Source organism: Dysidea avara, chromosome 3 (assembly GCF_963678975.1).
Source record: "Dysidea avara chromosome 3, odDysAvar1.4, whole genome shotgun sequence".
NCBI classification, from domain to species: Eukaryota; Metazoa; Porifera; class Demospongiae; order Dictyoceratida; family Dysideidae; genus Dysidea; species Dysidea avara.
In genome coordinates, this window is record NC_089274.1 from 24,907,978 (window position 1) to 24,927,428 (window position 19,451).

The 19,451-nt window shown below is 37.0% G+C and overlaps 1 protein-coding gene across 1 annotated transcript in view; it reads left to right on the forward strand.

Moving 5' to 3' along the window:
* Positions 1 to 18,793, forward strand: part of LOC136251862 (uncharacterized) — a 30,396-nt gene extending 11,603 nt beyond the window's left edge. Inside the window, exons 4-7 of the mRNA XM_066044262.1 lie at positions 1,725 to 2,026; positions 2,083 to 2,233; positions 2,288 to 2,741; positions 18,272 to 18,793. Of these exons, the coding sequence (XP_065900334.1) occupies positions 1,725 to 2,026; positions 2,083 to 2,233; positions 2,288 to 2,741; positions 18,272 to 18,539 (1,175 nt within the window). The 3' untranslated portion in view covers positions 18,540 to 18,793. The remainder of the gene's footprint in view (positions 1 to 1,724; positions 2,027 to 2,082; positions 2,234 to 2,287; positions 2,742 to 18,271) is intronic.
* Positions 18,794 to 19,451: the final 658 nt, after the last annotated feature.

A 19,451-nucleotide genomic window follows, 5' to 3' on the forward strand; every position in this document is an offset into this window, starting at 1 on the left:
TCTTGCATATGTCTGTTCCAACTCTTGTGTTGTGTGCAGAGTATGTAGTTAGGCAGAGGAAACTATTGTTCATCTACTAGCTGCTTGTCCAGTTTTGGCTTTGACAGCTTATTTTTATCACCACAATCTTGTGGCAGCAGTTCTACATTGGTACTTGTCAAAAGTGTATTCTTTGCCCATTGTGAGTGAGTCATCCTTTGATCAGATGTATAATATTCCATGCAGTGACCATCATTCCTGTTGCTCTGGGCTCCACAGGAATTATCTCATCAAGATGTTAAACTTTCTGCTGAGTTTTTAATGAAACTGTTTAGCCATCTTCAGAAAGTTACACTGATTGGAACTGTTCGTCTAAGGCCACATAAACTTAATTATTAGTTTCTCATCCTCCTGTATTCAAAATGTCAGTGCGAGAGGGCAGAATTTTAATTTTATTTTTTACTAACTAAATAGCTGAATTAGCTAGCTAAAATAACTCAGAATGCAATTTTCTTAGACTGCTTTAGCAAGGTACCAACTTTTAATGGTGGCTGCACTCAGCCACCAGTAGTGCAAAAAATCCTTGATGAGGTAAGAAAAACAGCGATGTGGGTGGGGATGAGAAACTAATAATTAAGTTTATGTGGCCTAATGCATTCATTAAAATTTTATTATAAGCTTTCTGTCCTTTGTTTTATACATACTTATAATCGTTATCTATATAAATGTACATGCGAATTCATTAATGAAATTGTGTAGTTAGTAGCAGTAGTAGCATGCGTGCATTCAGAGAATGATTGGTAAAATATTCAGCTTAGGAACCACTTGTGTAAATTTGCATTGTCCTGATGAGGCTTTTTAAACCAGCACTCTTCTACAGGGTTTGGTAAAGGAACAAGGTAAAATGCATCATTGAGTTGATCTCTGGGGGCACCATCAGTTGTAAAGCTGGTAAAGTTATACCAAGCATCATTTGGAATTTTCTTTGTTTACACGATGTATTATTTCTTTTGGAACACACATATGTTTACACAAGTCAGCTTGGTAGTATTGAAATATCTTCTTTGTAATGTAGATAGGGAAATCATTTTACAAGCTTGATTTGTGTTGGATTATGATTAAGCTTGCGCCAAATATGCCAGCATAATTTCGAGCATAATAGACTATCAAAAGCATCAAGCATTATGCCAGCATATTAGGATGATTTTCAAAAAATTTAATCAAAATATTCAATGCACGCACCAAATACTGCACAACATGAACACACTACACATCAAAAGACCTTGTGGTGGTGTTAGCTATTATTAAATTTTTACTATTTCTTGACTGATTATGGAAATAAGATTGATATACTCTAATAGAGCAGTCACTTACTCTAATACAACAGTCAGGGAAGGCTGATGTACTCTAATAAAACAGTCAGCTCTCAAGCATAATCTTGATTTTGAGAGCATCATGTTGAACATATTAGGCTGGATTTTTGAGCACTGCTCAAAAGCTTAATAGGCAAATTTCAAGCATAATTGGCTCAAGCCTAATTATGATGTAATATTCTGTGCCCTTAACTTGACCTTAGTGCCATACAAAACCCCATCATGTACACTAATGATATCACATATTTTTCACTCTAACATATTTTGTGATTTTTGCTTTACTACTTTCTATCATTTAGATCCCTACTTCATTTAAGTTTTAAATACACTAGTGATATACTAGCACATTATGCATTTCTTTTTCATTAATAGAGTGTACAGATATACAGGCTGTCAGTGATAACAGAACATTACTACCCACTGATAACATTGCTCTATCATCAGTCCTGCTCTCAGATGATACTTTATATGATAATATATCAGAAAACTGGTGTGCTATTGAAAGATCTGTTGATCCACCACCACATTTCAATTTGTCCTTTACTCAACCAGTTCATTTACTATATGTTACAGTCAATGGTGATGGTGTTGATTATATTAGAAATTTCTCGTTTGCATATGAAAATCAAACTAGTGGTGACTTAATGTTTTACTCAAATGTGGATGGTATACAGGTAAGAAGTTAAAATAAATGTTGCATTACACTGTACTTTCATTTTTCCATATCCAGTTCTTCACTCTTGATCATGTATGTGAGGTGAAAAATGTTTTACTTTGGAAACCAATTACTATGAGCAGGCTGGGGTTTATTGCATATCAAGTTTTAACAGACTTTCCATGCATTGAAATTCACTTCTATGGATGTACACTTGATGATTTAGGTAAGTTCTTGTATTTTAGTTTGATATGCTGTTAACTTCAACCACCTTTATTAGTGTTGCATCGTGTGATTCCTGATGTATCTGGTTCTGATACAATGGTTAATCCTACCTCTACTGTGCATGTAACTACTGAAACTTCAACAATTTATATTTCTTCTATAATGACTACAACAGTTAATCCTACTTCTACTGCAGCTACTCCATTTCCACAGTGTTCACCAGTAGTCCATACAGTAACAACTACTGTTACTATGACAGCAACTCCTAGTAGTTGTAGTGGCCAACAACAGTCCAGTAGCTCCTCCTCATCCAGCGACTCTGATGATGTAGTAACCATCTGTGTACCTGTTGTAATTGTGGTTGGGATTATTACAGTGATTGTAATGGTCATAGTGGGGGGAGTGGTTTGGTGGAAGACTAGGAGAAACAGTGGTGGTGCTCAGAAGTTTGATAAAGTTGTGTATAATCCTTCTGGCATAACTACATTAGTGGAAAATGATCTCTATGGGTCAGTACACATTATATATATTTTACAGTGCACACATTTAGTTCTATAGCTGTTGATTAAATCTTTACATGTATTACATTCTACTTGCATGTGCAATATTCTGGTATCCCTTTTATTTACAGCTTAGAATCATTGATTATTGGCAGTATATGTAGAGTGGGTATTTTCATTCTGTATACATTAGTTGTCATTGTTGTAGCAGAAATTTCATGTACAATTAAAAGTATATGTTAATTGTCACAGTGTATATTATAGCATCATGCAAACACTGTTAGTTGCTCAATGAGAAGTTAACATTGACATTTGAAATCTGCCGTGTTAGAATAAAGGTTATATTTATGTGCTGCATTGCTCTAGAATATAAGTAAATTCACCTTCAACCAGTCTTAATAAACCAGTTGTTTTGGCATAATCATCAGAATTGTGTCAAGTGGAAAGCAAGTACAAAGTTATTTCCACAAGTTTTTATATTTGAAATGACTAGGTATTGTGGCTGAAAATATGCATAGAATTTTAAAAGATAGTTCCATTTGCTTGTCACAGATTTTAGGATGTCTCTTAGAGTTGATGATTTATCAAGTATTTGATTACATCCACTTGAAAATTTTATGTTATTCAAATAATTGTTAGAAGGCATTGTCTAAGGCTGCCTGAAATATGTGTAGTTATAAATCCATGCAAAAACAGCCAAGCTGTATAAAAAGAATACAGTCTTCAAAAAGCCTGTGTGAAAAACATTGTGAAATCAAAAGTGGTGGCCATGAAATTGGATGATAATAAATTTAATAATGGCTCATGCATAAAATTTATTATCATCAACATCATTTGTGACCGGATTTGCAAAAAGGGGTCTTCCTCACACATCCAATTGTATGAACGTGAAAGACCATAACATAGTGTTCAAGATAGATACAAACCTGAAATTTTCTCCATCCAATAACCTATGTTGGTGGTCATTACTGACCAATTTTCAAGGCAATAACATATTCTAGTCTGAAGTTATGAATTGTTAAAGTTGGTAAATTGGATGTGTGTGGAAGACCCCTTTTCGCAAATCTGGTCACATTTCTTGGCTGCCACCTTTGATTTCACAACTTTTTCACCCAGGCCTTTTGATGACCGCGCCCTTTTTATACTACGGCTTGGCTGTTTTTACATGGATTTCACTTTTTTTTGTATTTTAAATAAATATATATATATATATTCCAAAGCCTACCATAAACTGGCTTTGAGGTTTGTTTTTACACAAATCATTGTTCTTATCTACAAATGCAATGAGGATGATATAAGACAAACTAGTACTCTACCAATACAGAAAAATACCTACTGACCCAATATCAAAGCCAAAGGATCTATGTTAATACTGATGATTTGTGCTTGCTTGTTCATGGCTATATGAAGTTGTATTATAGTGCTGGTATTTATTTGCTTTATAACACCTTCCAAATTAGGTATACATGATTGTACTATATGTCCAATAGGATTTTGCAGTGACTGTTTTATTAGAGTATCTTGATTTTTCATGCAAAACATGATAGGTTGCAGTTGCTCAATTTTTAACAAAGCAAATCCTGCACCTTGTACTAGATTATGATTTCCAACCTTTTGTCAACAAGTTTTACTAGCACAGCAGATGATGACGACTGGCACAAGTAGGTCTTAATAGTAGTGTATTACCCTGCCAATCTGTACCAAAATAGCTATAATAGAGAAATTACAATGGTATTGTACTGCAGAGTTTATTTGTAATACTCTAATAGAGCTTAATACACATAGGATGTTCTAGATTTGCAAGCCATTGGTAGATCCTATTGAGTAAATTAAACTAGAATTTTCATTTATAAAGTAGAAATTTAGATGAGAGGTGAACAGCCATTATAGCAGCGGCTCAGTGATTAAGGACTTGGCATTTAATATGGTTCAAACGCTGTAAGTTTTTTCAACATTTTTCATGCACTTTTTTACCCCACATTGACTGTACTATTAGAGTATTTCAACCCCGCGATTTACAGTTGTTTGGTTTTTGCCTTGTAACTCTAGCTGTCAATGTGATTTCTTTTAAACCACAAACGTTTTGAGCTATGATGATCAACCTATATATGATATCGATTTTAAAGTTATTTTCGTAAGTGGTTTACCTTGTAGGTATGGTAACAAGTCGACTTTTTTAATGCAAATAATTGTTTATAGCTCTATGACTATTAATCAGACTTAAACCAAACTTGGTGCTGCAATACACTCTTAAGTGTACCAAAGCTCAAGAAAATCGAGCTATGCATTTGTAAAATGTGTGAAAAGAATTATCTAAGCACCCCAAGCTCCCTAAACGAAGAAAAACAAAAAGAAGAAATTAAGTGGAATGTTGAATGCTTTTGTTTCACAATTGCGTTAGGCAATCCTGCTTAAATTTGGTATGTGGGGTGTTGAAGGTAGAGGGAGTTTGCAGTATAAAAATGATTCCAATTTGAGAAGGGAGTACAGAGCTATGTATGTGGAAAAATTACATTTTGTTTCTTCCTGTAAATATACTCATGGTGTGGCATGCCGGCTTTCTTGGCTGCAGAACACACTACTGTGTATCTTAATATATGCATCTTATTTCATGGTGGACCACTGATTTGGGAAGTCTAGCAATAGTTACAATTTTGTAGCTGCTAGTACAATGTAAAATCAAAAGGAGGCTTCCTGAATTCCTTGAAACTTCTCTGGGTATATAGATAGTCATCCAATTATTTCTCACTGAAAGTGACCCAATAACCAACAGCAGCAGCAGCAGCAGCAGCAGCAGCAGCAGCAGCAGCAGCAGCAGCAGCAGCAGCAGCAGCAGCAGCAGCAGCAGCAGCAGCAGCAGCAGCAGCAGCAGCAGCAGCAGCAGCAGCAGCAGCAGCAGCAGCAGCAGCAGCAGCAGCAGCAGCAGCAGCAGCAGCAGCAGCAGCAGCAGCAGCAGCAGCAGCAGCAGCAGCAGCAGCAGCAGCAGCAGCAGCAGCAGCAGCAGCAGCAGCAGCAGCAGCAGCAGCAGCAGCAGCAGCAGCAGCAGCAGCAGCAGCAGCAGCAGCAGCAGCAGCAGCAGCAGCAGCAGCAGCAGCAGCAGCAGCAGCAGCAGCAGCAGCAGCAGCAGCAGCAACAATAACAGCATCTAATAGTTAACAACATTAAAATGGTGTGTACTTCACAAAAACAAATGTCCCCACCCCTTCCCTTTGTAGTGGAGCCATATTGAATACTAAATGCTATGTCAAGCCAAAAATGATTTATCACTCAAGAATTTCATATGCATTACGTATATATTGCCACTATTTACTGTATCGCTAACTCACCTAAAACCAAAATCAAACCAACTATCACACCGGCTGCACTTTGGAGTGCACTAAGTGCCTATAACCACTCACATAGACTCATTTTATACAGGGGGTTGTGTTGGTTTCAAAATCAGTTTACAGAGTGGGCACAAAACCATGTAGTTTGCAGCTGCACACTATAGCAGCTACTGGTAAGTGATTTAAAAACTACGTTTGCTGTATTGGAGTTATACAATCTATAGCTATATGTTTAATTCCACTCTAGCACTGTTTTTATCATGGCCGAGAGGCAGCTGCAATGGCATGAGACTATCAATGAGGTGATCTAGTTGACTGAATTCCTCCAATGCAGCAGTCACTCTAATAGAGCAGTCAGTTTTTCTGATGCAGTCATTACTCTTATAAAACAGTTGGATGTTTTAGAGAGTATAGCTAGCTGTATGGCTGAGATTCTCTTAGGCCTAAGTAATGCAATGAAAATAACATTTGAAGAATTTTTTTCAGAATAGTTAGAAAATAGATTGGCATAACTGGTTGTGAAATTGTTTGTGTTATCATTTAAACGAATATTTTACAGCTTTAGGGGGTTGCACCCTCTGAAATCATACTGCTATATTTACAAGTGTAAGGAAAATTAAGAATTTAAGTTTGATTTGGAATCAGATAAATGTAGATAAACAAGGGAGGTTGCCTACACCTGCAGATATACTAGTACACATTTAGCCCCTAATTCTTTATATAGGGGATCAAGTGTCCGCTAGTATATCTGCAGGTGTAGGCAACCTTCCTCGTTTTTCTATGATTCCTAATCAAACTCAAAATTCTTAATTTTCCTTACACTTGTTTTCTTACATTTGTTTGTTATTTTTTTGTAACATCATTCATTATGACTGGTGAACCCATCCATACTGCGTTAAAAGAAGGATGGTAACTGAGGCAATATTTTCGACTGAACATGCACCCCAACTATCAGTTACTGACTTGAAGGTGAAGTGGCCATTATGCTTCGCTTTCAGTTATGTTCAGCCCATTTCACAGTGTTACAAATGAAAAAACAGTAGGAGAAGTGCCACTGCAATTAATCCAGTCACCGTGGAAAATACAGACGATTCTCATTTACAAATGTAAGGAAACCACTGAGCTACTGCATACCATGAAATGACACCTTGGGCTGTCAGCAAAAAGAAATGGGACACAAAGGAAGACAAAGGTAAGTCCATGATGCATGTATTGTATGTACTGCAGTATGCCAAAAGGCACCTGTCAGGCTGAAGTGACGTCAAACAATGAAAAACTTCAGCCCGTAGCCTTAGCTGTTATTGAGTCATGCTTGTCTGAAGGCATCAGACATTGTGCAGGCAGGCAGGCAGGCAGGCAGGCAGGCGGGCGGACGGATGGGCGGGTGGGCGGGCAGGCAATAGAAAATTTCATTGAATAAATTTATTTTCCAAAATTTGTAGCAATGTATTGGAAGCATTTAGGTTTGTACTGAAGCACTTTTGGGCTTGGTTATACTGTACCTAACCAATACTGCCAAGGCAGCAGAATAGTATTGGAAGCTGGTTTTTGGGTGATTTTTTTTGGCTGAAAAAGCCCAAATCTCCATGGTCCCTAACATACAGTACTACTGTATGATATTGTGCCCAATTGCATCTCATGCAGATTCATAGTTGCCACTTTAAGAGAATAGCATTAAAAAAATGAGCTTCCACTCAACATGTAATCATGTACAATGTTCATTCAACAAAATTTAGCCAAAATTGTTACCAAATATAATCTAGTACATGCGGGTTTACGTTGCCCTCTGCATGTCAGCTTTTAAAATTGTCACTGCTAGAGATGGATTATCATAATGTGTATCTTTCACCATGCAGTAATTCATATAGTGTTTATTAATTATCAAATTTATTCTTAGAAGACTATCATTTTTCCTGTGGGGGCATACCTCCAGCCTTCCCTAGTTAAAGTATGCTATGCTTTGCACACTTGTTGAGTAAGTAAATCCTAGATCTGACCCTGTTGCCTAAACCTGAAACTCCTCTGAAAATTTCTAGATCCACCACTGTTGTTAAGCAAAATCTGTGGCACTTTGTTTATATCCAGGTATTCAGTCACTATAAAACAAGAGGGGATTTAGGGGGTGCCCTCTAAAGCACTCCCCTCCAAAATGTTTTTATTTATTTATTTATTAAGGCTTTACAGCACAAGTGCTGAAGGTCTGCTGTACACTAGTCCTGATTAAAAATGTAGAAGTCTGCCAGGAAATCAGGATATTTTCTCTCTAAAAGTTTCATGCATAAGAACCCTAGATAGTTACTTTATTATTTCGAAGTAACCCAGGTGAATTAATGGATATTGTTTTATTATTAAGACTTATCAAAACAAGTACTGAAAGTGTATTACCTATAGAATTCCCAGTCCTAGCTACAGCCTGTTTTATTAAGCAAAAGCTGCAGAAAGGAGAAGAAGAATCCATGACGGAATCTTGGCAGCAGCCTTGATCCAAATTTAACTATATGCCAACTAGTAGAAGCTACAGGTGCAATTGCATGTTAAGCATAGACAATCTAAAGAAAAACAGCAAGAGGAAAGGCTAATCTCTTTAAGAATCAACAAGAGTTAGTCAGAATTGTATTTTAGAAGTATATACAGCTTATATTGAAGCTGCTAAAAGTAAAAATACCCTGATAGAACAGTCAACTACTCTAATAGAACATCCAAAATGATTTCATTAAAACTCTTCTAAATTATTGGGAAAAAAAACAAGTGTATGAGCTGAAATTCATTCTCTTCTTCTTGGCCTGTGGACTACTATTTTACAATTGTGTCAAACAGCCTGCCGTTGAAATTTAATACCTTTATATGTGCAGCCTGTCAGTAATATAGCCTTGACTGAAGTGGATACTAAATTTCCAATAGTACAGCTGCAGGTGTAGATGAAATCTCTTGTTTCATTACTCTTTGGTCCTATGATCCATACTCTAATTAAAAATTTATGATTTTCATATACTTGTAATCAGTGTTGGGCAAGTTACTTTGTAAAAGTAACTAGTTACATATTACATATTACTTGCAACTAAACTATTTAGTTACAGTTACATATTACTCATAAAATAAAGTAACTATAATAATATTACATATTATATTACTTTGTGTCCACAGCCTTAAGCTGTCACGTGTGAAGCTACCACTTTATCACATGACATGATTGCATTGTTGGGAAATGTACAAATCTTGGTTATAAGTAAGAAGCTGGTGAATAAGGTTCATTCAGTAGGCTTCGTTACTTCGCTGTGGCTAGGCCGGCATTACTCAGAGGATAACTAAAAAGATTGGTAACTTCGTTACTTGTAGTAATAATATTAGACTCGTTACAGTAACTATATTACTTAGGTAACGCGTGACATTTGTAAGTAAAGTAACTTGAGTTATATTACCCATTTTTATAGCGTATTTTGTTATATTACTTAGTTACCACAAAAGTAATAATATTATGTAACGCATTGCTTACTCCCAACACTGCTTGTAATTATACAAAGTACATCAAGACACACGGTAGTGTGTCGTGCGGCCCAAGAAGCCGGCGCGTAACACCCGTGAGTATATTGACAGGAAGAAACAAAACGCAATTTTCGCACCTCCGTAGCTCTGTGCTGCCTTGATGAAACAAGATAATTTTTGCTGTGGACACTCCCTCCACCTTCAGCACTCCACATTCCAAATTTGAGCGAAATCGCTTCAAGCGTTCCCGAGATATGCGACTTCAAAAATTGGCTTAGTTTCTTGGTTTTTTTTTTTTCTTATTTTTCTTCCTCTTTTCGCACACTTACAAAAACTGCTATAAAACGCGAACGCCATATCCGATCGCCTTGAAATTTGGCACACAGAAGGGGGGTATAAAGGCGCATCTCTGTACCAACTTTGGCTGGAATACGATAAACAGGCAAAGAGTTATGAGCGATTATTCACGAAAAATAACACCAATATGTTGTCACGCCTACAGGGTAAACCGCGTATGGGAAGAAGCTGAAAATCGGTGGGTGAATAGGTTAACTATTGAACCTCAAACCTTTTGTGGTTTGAAAGAAATCGAGCTAAAAACCAGGAAGATACAACGAAAAAACCAACAGTGTGTAACAATTACGCAATCGAGATTAGCTAATAAAAAACGACTGCTTGCCACGCCTACCAGGTAAACCGCTTGGGGTAATGCTTTGAAAATCGCTGTACAGATGGAGTTATCATCTTAGAAAGGATCTTCAATGGTGTAGAAGAATCAGACTTAAAGCCATGGAGTTATAACACGAAATCCAACTTGGTGTAGCAAGTGCGAGATCGAGATACTCTAATAGAGCAGTCATTCTAATAGAGCAGTCATCCTAATAGAGCAGTCATCCTAATAGAGCAGTCATCCTAATAGAGCAGTCACCCGAAGAGAATTCAAGAGATCAGCTAGAAACAAGTAACCTGTATAGAGATCAGCTAGAAACAAGTCACCCTGTAGAGAGATCAGCCACAAACAATTCACCCTGTAGAGAGATCAGCCACAGACAATTCACCCTGTAGAGAGATCAGCTAGAAGAAGTTACCTTGTAGGGAATTCATGCAACTATAGAAAGAGATAATTCAGCTAGAAGAAATCACCTTGTAGAGTTCAGCTACAAAGAAACCACAATGTAGAGAGTTCAGCTACAAACAAATCACTCTGTAGAGAGATCAGATAGAAGAAGTTAACTTGTAGAGAGTTCAGCTACAAAGAAACCATCATGTAGAGAGTTCAGCTGCAAACAAATCACCTGTAGAGAGTTCAGCTACAAAGAAATCTCCCTGTAGAGACATCAGCTAGAAGAAGTTACCTTGTAAAGAGTTCAGCTACAAAGAAACCATTCTGTAAAGAGCTCAGCTGCAAAAAAAATCACCTTTACAGAATTCCACTACAAACAATTCACCCTATAGAAAGATCAGCTAGAAGAAGTTACCTCGTAGAGAGTTCAGTTACAAAGAAACCACCATGTAGAGAATTCATTTACAAACTAGTGACACTGTAGAGACATCAGCTAGAAGAAATTACCTTGTAAAGAGTTCAGATACATAGAAACCATTCTGTAAAGAGCTCAGCTGCAAACAGATTACCTGTACAGAATTCAGCTACAAACAAATCACCCTGTAGAGAGATCAGCTAGAAGAAGTTACTTTGTAGAGAGTTCAGCTACAAAGAAAACATCATGTGGAGAGTTCAGCTGCAAACAAATCACCTGTAGAGAGTTCAGCTACAAACCAATCTCCCTGTAGAGAGATCAGCTAGAAGAAGTTTCCTTGTAGAGAGTTCAGCCACAAACAAATCACCCTGTAGAAAGATCAGCTAGAAGAAGTTACCTTGTAGAGAGTTCAGTTACAAAGAAACCACCATGTAGAAAGTTCAGCTACAAACTAGTGACCTTGTGGAGACATCAGCTAGAAGAAACTACCTTGTAGAGAGCTCAGCTACAAAGAAACCATTCTGTAAAGAGCTCAGCTGCAAACAAATCACCTGTACAGAATTCAGCTACAAACAAATCACCCTGTAGAAAGATCAGCTAGAAGAAGTCACCTTGTAGAGAGTTCAGCTACAAAGAAACCACCATGTAGGGAGTTCAGCTAGAAGAAGTTACCTTGTAGAGAGTTCAGCTACAAAGAAACCATCATGAAGAGAGTTCAGCTGCAAACAAATCTCCCTGTAGAGAGTTTAGTTAGAAGAAGTTACCTCGTAGAGAGTTCAGCTACAAAGAAAACATTCTGTAAAGAGCTCAGCTGCAAACAAATCACCTGTACAGAATTCAGCTACAAATAAATTACCCTGTAGAGAGATCAGCTAGAAGAAATTATCTTGTAGATAGTTCAGCTACAAACAGATCACCCTGTAGAGAGATCAGCTAGAAGAAGTTACCTTGTAGAGAGTTCAGCTACAAATTTAAAGAAACCATCATGTGGAGAGTTCAGCTGCAAACAAATCACCTGTAGAGAGTTCAGCTACAAAGAAACCACCATATAGAGAGTTCAGTTAGAAGAAGTTACCTTGTAGAGAGTTCAGCTACAAAGAAACCATCATGAAGAGAGTTCAGCTACAAACAAATCACCCTGTAGAGAGATCAGCTAGAAGAAGTCACCTTGTAGAGAGTTCAGCTACAAAGAAACCACCATATAGAGAGTTCAGCTGCAAACAAATCACCCTGTAGAAAAATCAGCTACAAACAAATCACCCTGTAGAAAGATCAGCTAGAAGAAGTTACCATGTAGAGAGTTCAGCTACAAAGAAACCAACATGTAGGGAGTTCAGCTAGAAGAAGTTACCTTGTAGAGAGTTCAGCTACTAAGAAACCATCATGAAGAGAGTTCAGCTGCAAACAAATCTCCCTGTAGAGAGTTCAGTTAGAAGAAGTTACCTTGTAGAGAGTTCAGCTACAAAGAAACCATTCTGTAAAGAGCTCAACTGCAAACAAATCACCTGTATAGAATTCAGCTACAAACAAATCACCCTGTAGAGAGATCAGCTAGAAAAAATTACCTTGTAGAGAGTTCAGCTACAGTAAAAAGAAACCACCATGTAGAGAGTTCAGCTGCAAAGAAATCACCCTGTAGAAAATTCTGCCACAAACAAATTGCCCTGTAGAAAGATCAGTTAGAAGAAGTTATCTTGTAGAGAGTTCAGCTACAAAGAAACCACCATGTAGAGAGTTCAGCTAGAAGAAATTACCTTGTAGAGAGTTCAGCTACAAAGAAACCATCATCTAGATAGTTCAGCTGCAAACAAATCACCTGTAGAGAGTTCAGCTACAAACAAATCTCCCTGTAGAGAGATCAGTTAGAAGAAGTTACCTTGTAGAGAGTTCAGCTACAAAGAAACCATTCTGTAAAGAGCTCAGCAGCAAAAAAATCACCTGTACAGAATCCAGCTGCAAATAAATCACCCTGTAGAGAGAACAGCTAGAAGAAGTTACCTTGAAGAGTGTTCAGTTACAAAGAAACCACCATGGACAGTTCTGTAATAAATATATGTATTATATATATAATTTGTACATTTACTGATAAAATCAGAAATATTTAAAAGTACATCTGCTTCATCTTTTCTTCTTCCTGTGGTAAAGAAAAAAAGATAGGTTTAAAAAGTCCATAGGCCGGCTTTGGGGTATACAAATACAAAAAGAAGTGAAATCTAATCCAAAACAGCCAAGCTGTAAAAAAAGTGTGCGGCCCTCAAAAAGGCTATGGTGAAAAAAGATGTGAAATCCAAGGTGGCGGCCAAGAAATGGCTGTGATGGTAGGTTAATGGTAAAAATTTTAATAACGACAATTCAGCTGAATTTTGTGCCAATTGACCAAGCGGCACCAAAATTCACCTGAATTGTTGTTATTAAAATTTTTACCATTAACCTACCATCACAGCCATTTCTTGGCCGCCACCTTGGATTTCACATCTTTTTTCACCATAGCCTTTTTGAGGGCCGCACACTTTTTTTACAGCTTGGCTGTTTTGGATTAGATACAATGTACCATGAAACCACCTAACTTCAAAGGGTAAGTAGAATTCTAGGAAAACGGGAACGGAACGGAAACGGAAAGCGGGAACGGAAACGACCAACGGAAAATGCCTGATGAAGGTTATCATCTCAATATACGGGTTAGATTTTACAGCATGATGCTTCTTTGTAACATTGTTGGACCCTCCGTACTGTTCCGCTAAAATGATCGAAACTCTCTAATAGAGCAGTCGCCGTCCATTAAAATACTCTAATAGAGCAGTCACAAAATGTTTTGCAAACCATGTATCTCACCAGGGGCCTTTTAGTATTGAAAGCTTGTGAATCATTGTACTATAGCTGGCAACCCTCAGCCTCTTCATTGGAGTCACCTCAGCCTGACACATACTGTATCTACCACCTACCTAACTTTTATCTTGACAAGGAACATCTTTATGTAAACACTGTCAATTGAAATCACTTCATTCTTAATTGTTGAATCTTTTGTATGGTTTCAAGGAGTATAGTTATTTCAGTTTTTTTTCTCCTTTCTGCAACTTTTCAAACACATCTTAAGTAGCTAATGTCTTAGTATCTAATGTCTTTGAACAGGCTGTAGGACCAGGTGTCTTACAGACCTTCAGCACTTGTGCTGTAAAGCTTTAATGAAAAAAAATTAAATAGAGTGTTGATGATATAGCTAGTGTGTGTCATATGAGACCAGCCATGCACGTCTTGGAGCTGACAAGCAAGCTAACAGCATACCTTATCATACATAACTCTTATCAGGAAGTTGCATGTAAGTGCATAGCCTATATAGACACTGTCTTCAGTCTATATAATTAGAATACTTCACAAACTTCTTCAAGCATGTTTCAGTGTTGAATCTTTTTAAATGTTTATAGTTTTAAAAGAACAGTTAACAGTCAGTGTTGATGACTTAGCTAGTCTACATACCTAATCTTTGCCAGCCATATCATTCACAGGTTTAAAGCAGGTCCGCATAGTTTACAAAAACATTCTTGACTGTTCTAGTAGAGTATTTTAATGCACGGTGACTGCTCTATTAGAGAGTTTCGATCGCTTTAGCGGAACAGTACGAAAGGGTCCAACAATGTTACAAAGAAGCATCATGCTGTAAAATCTAACCCGTATATTGACATGATAACCTTCATCAGGCATTTTCCGTTGGTCGTTTCCGTTCCCGCTTTCCGTTTCCGTTCCGTTCCCGTTTTCCTAGAATTCTACTTACCCAACTTCAAAGGAGAATTTCAGGGTACATATCTCATAAACTCTGGCTGGCCATGGTTTAACTTAAATGTACCATTATCTGATGAGGTAACGTTATTTGTTTTTATAAGAATCCTGGCAGTATTCGATTGTGGGAGTTTATTATTGCTCACGTGATGAAAACCATGAACCCGATTTTGCATTCTACAGCACTCAGACGGAGGCGATTCGACACTTTTACCACCCTATGAGTTGACGAACGGAAGTTTAAGGTGAGAACTAGTGTCATGGTTAATTCACAATCGCCTGTCCGATTACGTACCACGCCCACTTTTCGTATATCACTAGGTAACCACTCTACAGCGAAGCTTACCCCTCTGGATGTTTAGAAAATGTTGTAAAACGATGTAGCAACTTTGAAACACTTGTTAAATCACAACATTGAGTGTTTCCGTGATAGTCATAGGATTTTCCCGTTTATGTTAACAAACGTAACTGCAACATTCCTTGCTGCTGACCCATAATCGAATTTTACAAGACAGTCTATATAATAGATCCAGCGTGTTGCCTCGTACGTATTGGCTTGGGTGATTAGTCGCCCACCACAGCCTACATGGTACATATCAGTTGTATCATGATACAACTATTACATAGTACTGTATGGTAGGGATAATAATGGTTTGGGTTTTTTTGGCCAAACATATTGATATAAAACCAGCCTCACTTTTCCTTAATGCAACTTGTTAATATTGGTGTAAAATCAAGACCAAAAATGCCTGTGGGATGACTCCAAACCCTTCCAACTAGTTTTAAAAATTATTTTACTGAATTTTCTACTGACTCACCGACTAACTGCCTGACTGATGTCTTCAATCAAGCATAACTCAAGGCTACAGGCATGATTGTTTCACTGTTCAATGTTGTTTCACCCTGAGACACACCTTTTCCAAACCGCAGTAACTACAATGCATACATTATGGACTCCCATTTCTTTCTCCACTATTGCTGGTAATGATTGAGGTAATGCATCATGGCTTAAATGCTATAAATTCCATAGCTTGATTGGCTGGATTGGTCATAGAGACACTTTTTGAGCTGTTCTTTGTTTGTATCAGTGTAATATGCAGTGTTGGGCAAGTTACTTTGTAAAAGTAACTAGTTACATATTACATATTACTTGCAACTGAACTATTTAGTTACAGTTACATATTACTCATAAAATAAAGTAACTGTAATAATATTACATATTATATTACTTTGTATCCACAACCTTAAACTATCACGTGTGAAACTACCACTTTACCACGTGACATGATTGTGTTGTTGGACAATGTGCAAATCTTGGTTATAAGTAAGAAGCTGGTGAATAAGGTTCATTTAGTAGGCTTCGTTACTTCGTTGTGGCTAGGCGTTACTCAGAGGATAACTAACGAGATTAGTAACTTCGTTACTTGTAGTAATAATATTAAGTAATATTAGACTCGTTACAGTAACTATATTACTTAGGTAACGTGTGACATTTGTAAGTAAAGTAACTTGAGTTATATTACCCATTTTTATAGCGTATTTCGTTATATTACTTAGTTACCACAAAAGAAATAATATTACGTAACGCGTTACTTATGTAACGTGTTACTCCCAACACTGGTAATATGATAACTGAAAATGTAGCAGAATTCGTGTTTCAGTTATTGATAATTGTTATTCGGGATGCACATTCAGTTGTGCAATTAATTTCTTATATTGTGCCCCATTCTATCCTTTGTTGCAATATGCACTAGTTCACCAGTAATGAATTATGTTATTGCAAGAAAATAAACAAACAAATAATTAGAAAGTTTACATTTGAGCATGGATCACAGAAATAAAAAGCAAGGTAACAAGGGAGGTCTTCTACACCTGTAACTATACTATTTAATCCCTACTTCAGTCATGGCTATCAAGACACACGGTAGTGCATTGTGCGGCCAAGAAAGCCAGCACACCACACCATGAGTATATTGACAGAAAGAAAGAGAATAGCTTTTTCATGCATACATAGCTCCATGGCCTCTTCTCCAAAGCACACCATTTTTGAATTATAGCTGTCCACCAGGCCAGATAGGGTAGGCCACACAGCAAAATTGATTAAATTCGCAACAGCCATTTGCGAGATACGAGTTTTCAAAGTTTCATTTTAATTTCTTTCTTATACTGTATGGGAGGGAGGGGGCTATGATTTATTTTTGTACACTGTGCAAACAATTAATTGTTATAAAATAAACTTGATTGCCTTAACTCATGTACCAAGTTTGCTGTGAATCTGATGAACATCCAAGAAGTTATGAGTGCTTATTCATGTAAAAAAGATCAAACTTCTGTCATGGCTACAGGGTAAACCGAGTATAGGAATAACTTGAAAATTGGTGTGTAGATAGGCTGATCATCATAGCAGTGCCTTTTGATAGTGTGATAGCAATAGAGTTACAGCTACAAAGTTATAAAGCAAAAAGCAAACCAACTGATTGGCAAGCCATAGCTATACAGCTGCAAATTAGTTTCAATTGGCAATCGATGCAAACCAGTCCACACAGTAACTAATGCACGCGACACCTGCACTACTTAATTTATACAATGGGGTAACTTAACAAGTGTAAAATCACAGGATTGAGGTACTCTAATAGAGCAGTCACTGCAAGGTAAATAAAGTGCTCAAAAATCGAAAAGAAGAAGAAAAAGAACTTACCAGAGTTTGCACCAGGGACCTCCATACCTAACACCCACATGCACATGCTTAACTACTGAACTACTGCTATCTTGGCTGATCACCTCACTTAATTTCTGCTTTATAAATGAAAATTCTAGCTTATAAGTAATTTCATAGACCTACCAATAGAAGTACTACATTTTTCTAGAACATTCTATGTATGTTCTATTATATAGAAGTCCTCAAAAATGTAACTCTATTAGAGTATTATATAGAAGTAAATCATGAAATACAATACATTTATAGCCTGTCTTCAATAATGACCATTGTGTCTGTATAGAGAAATGTGAGTAAAAACAAACCCTATAGGCTGGCCTTATAAAGTACACTCAGAAGTGAAATCTGCACAAAAGCAGCCAAGCTGTAAAAAACGTGGTGCAGCCTCAAAAAGCCTGGGTGATGAAATCAAAGGTGGATGCTATTAATGCTAAAATATTTTAATAATGGCTGTGTGAATCGTTAAATTAATACCATTGCAGCCATTTCTTGGCCATCACCTTTGATTTCACAACTTTTTCACCCAGACTTTTTAAGGCTGCACCAATTTTTCACAGCTCGGCTGTTTTTGTGTGGATATTTTTTACAGGCTGCATATAATTGAAGTAGGAAATAAAAATTAATGTAAAATTTTAATTATATTCCTATGTACTTTTGTAAAACAGTTACATTTAATCAATTACTCAACTGAAGGCACAGTAATCGTAAATACTAATTTAATTGTGTTTTAAATGGAAATATGGCAAATTTTGGTTACTACAGCAATCTCTTACTTAAAGAAAACAAAGTAGTGGATGCCACTAAAAAGGAGAAAACAAAGGAAGCTACACAGTATGATCATCCACAGGATTTTAAGCCTCTGGTTGCTTATGACACAGTGTCTCTTCATGAGGAGCCTTCTGGGGATGAACAATCTGTTACTGGAGTTGCCAACTCCATATACGAGGAGATTCCAAATAAAGCCTATGATGGGTTGCCAAATCCATCATATGACACTCCTCAGTTGCCAACAAAGGTCGATCATAGTTAACTGTGTGTTATTTTTATGTGTTTTAGCATTGTAAGGTTATATATTTATCATGTTCACATTATATACTGTACATGTTGTGTGGAAAAATTTTTATATGGCCATATACTGTATAGCTATACACATTTATTAGTTTCATTGCTCTAGTTTGTGGTCTAGCATCTTGTATGCATGTCTTGTCTATTATTAGAATGTTTATGATGTGAAATATCTGTACCCAGTACTAGCTGGTGGTGTCTAGATAGAAATATTTTGCGTTGCTTCTTCACATGGCCTCATAGTGTTAAATCTGAATAAATTATGCAATATCTGTATATGCTATGTTTACAGTGATATACATGCTCTCTAAGATAACCTCCTAGCTATGATAAAATGCTTTGAAAGTTCTGTGTGCTCTCATCCAACTTATTTATTTCCCATCTTGGGATTCTCATTACTCCCATTATTGAATTATTCATATCCAGAATTGGGGTGCATGCATGTTTGTTTACATGTATCCATGGGTTTGAGCATGTCAGTCATCATTGTCAATCAAACTTTGAACTGTTAATCCAGTGTCATTCCTTGTGCACTCTGCTTAATTTACAATATATGACTACTATTTTTGGAAATCCATGCACCAATTGCACACATTCTTATCAGACACTAACCTTTCAACAATTTGTGCTTAGCCAATTCAATGTCATTTATCCATTGCTCAAATATAATTACTTGATATAAGACAACAACGTGATGGAATATGCTCTCTGCATGCAGGTGCTGATCCAGGATTTGCTAATAGGGGGAGGTGGGGACACACAAGTACGTAAAAGTCACTCTGCGAAATGCAAAGCTTGAGGTTCTATGGGGTCTGGCATGCATGCCCCCCCCCCCAGGAAATTTGATGTTCTGAGAGATTTAATTTGGTGGTAATTT